At 45.3% G+C, this 7,754-nt stretch overlaps 1 protein-coding gene across 1 annotated transcript; it reads left to right on the top strand.

Annotated features, from left to right (window-relative positions):
- The first annotated feature begins 1,644 nt into the window (after nucleotides 1–1,644).
- Nucleotides 1,645–4,366, top strand: LOC137286366 (frizzled-4-like). Its single transcript, XM_067818179.1, has one exon. The coding sequence runs from the start codon at nucleotides 1,980–1,982 to the stop codon at nucleotides 3,696–3,698; it is 1,719 nt and encodes a 572-aa protein (XP_067674280.1). The 5' UTR covers nucleotides 1,645–1,979; the 3' UTR covers nucleotides 3,699–4,366.
- Nucleotides 4,367–7,754: the final 3,388 nt, after the last annotated feature.

The following is a 7,754-nucleotide window of genomic DNA, read 5'->3' as shown; positions in this document are numbered from 1 at the left end:
TTATTATATTCTGAACCGATCAACTTACTTTTGAAACATCGTACAATAACAGCCTTAAAAAAGCATACCTTTGTGATAATCTTGGCTTTCAGACTGAATGAAAGAGCCAATATCTAAGTGGTGTGTTTAGTTATGCCCATAAATTTCTCCCCAAGATATCAGTAGCATTAAGCCCAGTAAGACACAACCTGAGTTCCTTCAAGCGTGACCACGAGGCTGCGCCATATCACTGTGTATACGCGAGATCTGAAGAAAAGCCATGCACTGACACCTCTGGCGCTTATTTTATGAGTGTTTAATTTCTCACATAATATATTCGATCAGCTTGACAAATTTAACCCAAGAAGCATGACAACTGCATCTACCCAACGTTGCCATTTATCAAGCCTTTTGCTTGTCACGTTCTTCAACGTTTTTTACGTCACACGATTGGGACATTTTAAGAGCCACGCGCCGTTGAATTGCTATCTGTCAGGACGATAATGACTCTCGCCCATCCGAATGGTTTTATGCGCGAGAAATGCCTTTTGGAATGCTTGGCTATCATCACTGTTGTTGTCAGTGTTCGACTTAGCGAGAGCATACGGCACATCTGGGTCAGCGAACAGCGGTTCCCGAACACAATATTATTACTTAGATTCAAAAGAATCTCTCATGCATATATATTGAGATTTTCATCTTTCATACGCTGAGAAACATAATCCGTAAGAGTTATCTTTCTTCGGTTCATTTTGTGTACAAACCGCTAGAGGGCATAACATGATTGCGTCGTCTGCTCTTTCCCGCGCGTGGACTTTGTTGCCCAAGGCATCCTGAGTTATTAACACGATTTATGGCAAAATTTAAATCAAGTTCTAGTTTAAGAATTATTTTAAAATATACTCCTTTATATCTCAAAGCTGCTGTTACATGATTTTGAACAGTTGAATGAAGAACTTCTCCCTATGACGCCGCCTAACAGCACGTGACTGTCAATCTAGTTATTGATTTTGAAATCGAGGAATAGCGACAGTAGGCTTGTTGGCAAACAAATAACTACGAACGATACATCTCAATTACATATGTATCCAAAACAAACACCTGCTCCTGGTTGCACCATATATCGAATCAACGAGAAGGCAGCGTTTGCTAAGAAGTCTGAAGTTTCAAAAGTTTTGGTGAGCCGAGCTGTTGGTTGGATTATATACTTGTCGTTGGGAGTATGGCTGTAATTTGTCGATTAGCATTTAGAGCGTGGAAGGTTGCAGTTGTCGTTTTGTACACTGTTTGTGCTCATCTGATGCCGGTATAGAAGTTTGCGCCTCCTCCAGAATAGAAGCTGTGGACACTTGTTTGTCGTTCTTTGACTCCAGGTTCCTCTTTCATACCAATCGCCCGCCGTAGGACGAGCAAATAGGTTGCAAAGAAAGAACCGGAATGGTCCGCCTAAATGTGAACAAGTTTGAATGAATACGGCCATTATTACGATGGAAGAATGAGTCCCCGGTTGATCAACGATTGAAAGGCGGTAGTCGAGAAAAGTGGACAGAAGCAGTGATTGACACATAACAAGGTGAGTGATGGGCCTGGCTGTGTACGCTGAGAGGGAAGGGGGCGGAGCTACCAAGAATAACACTAACGCTTATTGGCTCACAGCCGTGTGAAACCGAGCACTGATGAATCCGACAGTGTAGCCTGTTTTCAATGCATCCACGAATGATTCTCTCACAGATTTCATGTAGCCTCGGTCGATGCGGTGCGTGTTTTGTGTCCCGTCTTCATTGAGAGGGAATCCTAAGTTAAGGACCCGATGCATGGATGTACCCTAAACTCCGTGAGTACCCAGAGACCATCATGGAACTCGCCATGACAGCGTTAGAAGAAGAGGTCGGGAGCCCCGCGGTCTGTTAGAGAGAGACACAGTGAACGAGGCCCCCTCTCTTTACAGCCGCTTGACTAGCAGTTTATTATTGCGTTTACGGAGTACACTATCAGCAGAAATGGGCACTTACTTGGCAGTTTACGTGCTGTTAGTGGTCTTCCTGGGCCCGGTACTACTGACCAAAGTGCCCGGAGTTGCTACCTCGGAAGCTGTGAGAACGTGTGAGCCGATCAAGTTTGACATGTGCAAGGGCCAGGGGTACAACGTGACTGGCATGCCCAACTTGGTAGACCACAAGGACCAGAAAGATGCCAGCCTTCAGCTACAAACATTCACCCCTCTCATACAATACGGGTGCTCGAAGAAACTCAAGTTCTTCCTGTGTTCAGTGTACTTGCCCATGTGTACTGAGAAAGTTCTAACTCCGATCGGTCCCTGTCGACCTCTGTGTGAGAGTGTTCGGAAGCGCTGCCAGCCTGTTTTAAATGAGTTCGGCTATCCCTGGCCCTCGGCTCTCAACTGTTCCAAGTTCCCAGTCCGTAACGACCAAAACCACATGTGTATGGACGGTCCAGCAGGGGAGGAAGATGACTACCCAGGGCAACCCACGAGAATGAGGACCGAGACGAGTTCGAATTACCCCCCTCAGCATACTCTAACACATGGGTCAAGGAACTGCCAGCACTACAGACACCCCAAAAAGTATATTTATATAAACAGGACAGAACGATGTGCTTTAAAGTGTTCGGAGCATGATGCCTTCACAACAGAGGATAAGTTTTTTGCTGACGTTTGGATGGCCATATGGGCCGGACTATGCTTTGTGGCCACCTTGTTTACCGTACTTACCTTTCTCATAGACTCTCAGAGATTCCGGTACCCCGAGAGACCTATCATCTTCCTGTCCATGTGTTACAATATCTACAGTATTGCCTACATTGTCAGACTTATTGCAGGACGCCAGTCTATATCCTGCGATAGTACCGACACAGAGAGTCAGAGTGATCACGGAATTCTCATACAAGAAGGACTGGAGAATACTGATTGTGCTATTGTGTTTTTGTTATTATATTTCTTTGGCACAGCCAGCTCGTTGTGGTGGGTTGTGTTGACGTTTACGTGGTTCCTGTCGGCGGGGTTGAAGTGGGGACACGAGGCAATCCAGCTGCACTCTAGTTACTTCCATCTGGCAGCGTGGGCCATCCCTGCCATCAAAACTATCGTCATCCTCGTCATGAGAGACGTTGACGCCGACGAGATCACAGGTATATGTTATGTAGGGAACCAGAACACTAACACACTGATGGGGTTCGCCATTGCACCCCTGATCGTCTACCTCTTAGTCGGAACGTCCTTCCTTGTGGCTGGGTTTGTGGCATTATTCAATATCCGGAAACAGGTGCGTGGGGATGGAGTGAAGACTGACAAGCTGGAGGTCCTAATGGTCAGAATTGGCATTTTTTCAGTACTGTACACTGCCCCTGCCACGTGTGTGATCGGGTGTCTGTTGTACGAGTACACCAATAGGGCCTCGTGGTATTTTGCTGACAGTACCAATACCCCCAACATTGAAGTGTTCATGTTAAAACTGTTCATGTCCCTTGTTGTTGGGATTACAAGTGGCATGTGGATGTGGTCAGCCAAAACAGTCAGTTCTTGGAGAAATTTCGGCAAAAAATTGTTTTCAAGGAGAAAGGACCGTAAAAACTGGGAATACGCTGTCCCCGTTCACCACTATCACCAAATTCCTCTGAAACCCTCGAATAACAGGACAATACGGATGCAAGAAAAAGCCAAGAGAAATATGAATAAGTCTGACAATGAAACTGTGGTGTAGTTGGAACTATCCGCGTCACCATCGTCGTCGTCGTCATCGTCGCTGCTGTTGTTGTTATTGTTGTCACAGTCGTGCACGTCATGACGGTGACGGACCAAGCTCCCAGCGCCGATAGTCCCATGTGCGTGTGGTGTATGTGCTTTTCATAGTTGGCGAATACTCGGCGTATGAGAAACCTTCTACAGCAGGCCAAAAGGACCAACTTACATTTGTATAGCTCTGTGAAGGAAGTGGATTACGGGTAATTCTTTATTATTGTTGTTGCTGTTGTCCCAAAGAGGGATGTGTATGACAGGGAAAGGCGTGCAAGGTTCAAGATATCTAAGTCCTTACTAGCAAGTATTTTGTAGTGATTGTTATGTGTGGGGTCGGGAGGGGCTGAGGGGCACCGAACCGTCCTGACCCCCAGCTGAATGTTGTACTTGTACACGAGAAACTGAAATCCTCAGTACATATGCCCGAAAGTTCACTGTTGTTGATACTGAAGCGATACCAAAAAAATCCTATACGTTCATTGTTTTCCGTCATGAAAATAGATTTGACTGTTTTAAGACTATGAAATTATATGTACTTTTGTTTTGTACCAACTACGGAGAGTCCCATATTAAATGGCCTACATCTGCGAAAATGTGTACATAATTTTAAACTGAATGAAAAATTGAAAACTATGTCCGATATTTGTCTTTTGTCACCATGTAGAGCGTACATCCTAAGCAATCTGGTTCATTGTGGTAGGCGATAGGGAGTGTTGACATGGTGGGGTGAGTGACAGAAAGTGCTTCCAGTCCGTGAAGTGAGCTATTTCAGCGGAATTCCCGTTCCGCGAATTTCAAGTAAGTGTTTTCGTGTTAGGGACTTGAGCTTTCAGACATCGCTATTACCCAACCTAAAGTTAGCAAAACACATGGACATTTGTGCCGAATTACATGCACTGGTCTCGGCGTTGAGCGTTAAGCCCGGCCTTACAGGGCCACGCCTGTGTTGAAGTGGAGGGCCCAGGCGCAGATGTGGTCCATCCGACACCTGATATCATTACAAGCCAGTCCACCTGAAATTCTACAAGGGTTCCCTTTAGCGAGGCGAGCATACTCTAGAGAGGTAGACAAATACCCGGTTATTCACTGATGCAAACACTTAGCGTATATCCCGTGTTTCCTCCGTCCTAGCTTCTGTCAATTACATTATGGCTGTGGAGAGAGGTCTGGACATTCCGTCCGGCCCAGCTAAACAATTTAGCTATCTGTCTGCCACTCACATGTGTGATAAAAGATTAATTTCCAGATGAAGTTGTACAAACATTTGATTTGGCGCGTGTATGTGTGGAACAGCAGCCCGATCTGTGAATGCCGGACCTCCATTTACACGGATAGTGGAGCAAAAGGAAGATGTTGATAAAGGTTTGGGACTGGTTTATGCTGCAGTAGCCCGCGCATGTTGAAGAGAGGGAGGGAGGGAACGAGCGCAATCACTTGTACTCACGACGCTAAGAGTAGTGAGAGATAAATCTTCCCCGGAAAGGTTAAAGGGGGAGATTTATCAGCCATGCTTGACAGCAAGGCGAGCAGCTAGCCCGATTTTCTTATGGCGGGAGCTTCGACCAAAATATCGTCTGCTCTTGAAAGGCTATCGTTTTTCAATCCCCTTCTTTAGGTCCTGGGTCGCTTTGTGGGTTTCTACACCAGGGCAGGCAAGAGAGTATGCTTGATTGCTACTGGGAACAAACCGGTAGTTATTCTGCGTGGTACTGTTACAATGAGGTTGGGGAGAACGTGAGGATTCGGGACCTACTCGACCATGGCATCGATTCATATCTCTAAATATTGACAAATTACTTCAGCATAAAGAGCAGATCTAACGGCTTGTGAGTGTGACTCTCCACTTGGCGTGTGTGATAATGAGCGATATCATAACCCGGCAAATCTGAGTGGTGTAATTAACTCTACTTCTATACAGTTAGTCTGACGATGAATCCACAGCATCGTACAGAAATTCCCTCCAACATGCTTGTCGTCTGCTGTGGCGGCTATGGTTCAGGTCCGTGCTTAAAGGGAGATTGTACTAAATATAAGCCGTGTGCTAGCAGGCGGGCAGGCCCGGGTCGCCATAAACATTTATTACCCTTTATTTCTTTTCTTCTCCTTCGTACTCCGTGGCTACATGAACTGTATTAATGATCTGCATGCGACACCTTTTAAACCATCAAACATTCGCCAGGATGGTCTGTTGATTTGGGCTGAAATTTACATACTGTGTTTGGCGTTGTCTAAAACAACGTGTTGTAGCCTTGGAAGGCAACCTGCTTGCAAACGTGTAGAAATGAGTGCATTTATTTACCACTGTAATTTTGTATGGATGCAAGGCGCCTAAGTGGATAAACCGCGCCCAAACTGACTAATAGATAGGGACGGATACAGGTATGTCTGTATGCCAGATATACACGGCCTTATCACGATAGGAACAACGACACTGTCTGTGACTCTCGTGAAATGCACGTGCATTCTGACTTTTGTTTAGGCTGAGCTCCTCGCGGTCCCAGTGTCCCAGAGGGTCGCACATACACAGCACAGCTAGCGGCCTTGAACGCATAGCGGACATTACTTCCAAAATACCTCTGTACCGTCAGTAGCGTGGACGAAGGAGAGAGCGCAACCGCATTTCAAATTGTTCTAATCGAACGGCGTGGGTCATGCTTTTTTCCAGCTTGTTAAAACCTCGTCATCTACGAAAGTAGTTTATGGCTGCAAAGCATATGGTAGACATTTTTATTTTTAAAAAATACCAGTCTGGCAAACTCTTCTGTTCAAATGGCATTTGCCCTACATAGTGGAAGCGCTGTTCCACAGAGACAAAAAACTCTGAACCTTCCCGAGGAAGTTCTAAATACATAGCTGGTTGTAGGCGAGTCTCCTCATGCCCCGCCTGGACGGTGGGGATTAGTAGAGAGGGGTGAGCAGAGTAGGGTAGTGTACTCAACGGCAGGCCCGGGGGGACGAGTCGGGGGACCCATCTGCCGAAGAAGGCTGAGTCCATCTGCACCGTTATCTACTCGTAACGGCTACAAGCACGTCAGTAATCCCCCTGTAGATTCCCCGAGTTTTAATCATCTGTCACTATTCATCGCGAGAACGATCTGAACTCACAACACTGGTGAAAAAAATTGACACCAGGGACTAAGTCTCATCCTGTCCGTCGGTTTAAATTCACTCGTGTTTCAACAAGGGATATTGTAATCACATTTCACCTTGTCTTGTAGTTCACGGGATACATGTACACTAAAGTTGAAAATCGCCATACAAACAAATTAATTTACATTGTTACAAATAACGAACGTCGGTATGCGTTATCCCCAACAAGATGTATGTCGACATGCACTGAGCAGATTATTTTGTCCGCTTCATTCCAGAGGTACCCAGAACGATAGAACGTTGTACTGTAACCACCTAGGCGATATATTTTATGTATAATCTATTATACACTGTTGAGAAAGTATTTTGGTTCTAAAAACTGAAAAGATTTCCTTCGGCATTATTTACGTTTTTTTAACCCTGTAATATAATACGTTACTCCGACCCGCTGCTGAGTAAACCCATGGTTTCAGAATATCACATGCCCAAATACACTTGACAGTTGTTGCCAGAGCTTATTCCACGGAGCTGTAACCTGTTCAATGTCACATAAATCACGGACTGTGCACATGTCGCGCGGATTGTGTTTGTGTAACTGTTTAATACTACAATGTGCATATTGGTGCATGATAACGCATTATCAGCGTTGGAATATGTGCGGTGCACACGCTATACAGGCGACATTCACAGACTGTAGATCGGTGTATAATTGTAAGTAATAATGTCATACAAACTGTACACCGATGTTCAGTTGGAAGTCGTAATGGTATACTGATTGCACATCGGTATATTATTGTAAGTCATTATACTGTGCAGACTGTACACCGATTCACAGTTGTGAGTTATGATGGTATACGGATTATACAGCGGTGTGTAATGGTAAGTCGTGGTAGAGTAACGTATGCGCATCGTTGTGTAGTTGTAAGTCAAA

Source organism: Haliotis asinina, chromosome 6 (assembly GCF_037392515.1).
Source record: "Haliotis asinina isolate JCU_RB_2024 chromosome 6, JCU_Hal_asi_v2, whole genome shotgun sequence".
In the NCBI taxonomy this organism is placed as follows: domain Eukaryota; kingdom Metazoa; phylum Mollusca; class Gastropoda; order Lepetellida; family Haliotidae; genus Haliotis; species Haliotis asinina.
The sequence above is the reverse complement of the archived record's forward strand: the minus strand, read 5'-3'. Positions and strand labels throughout refer to the sequence as shown.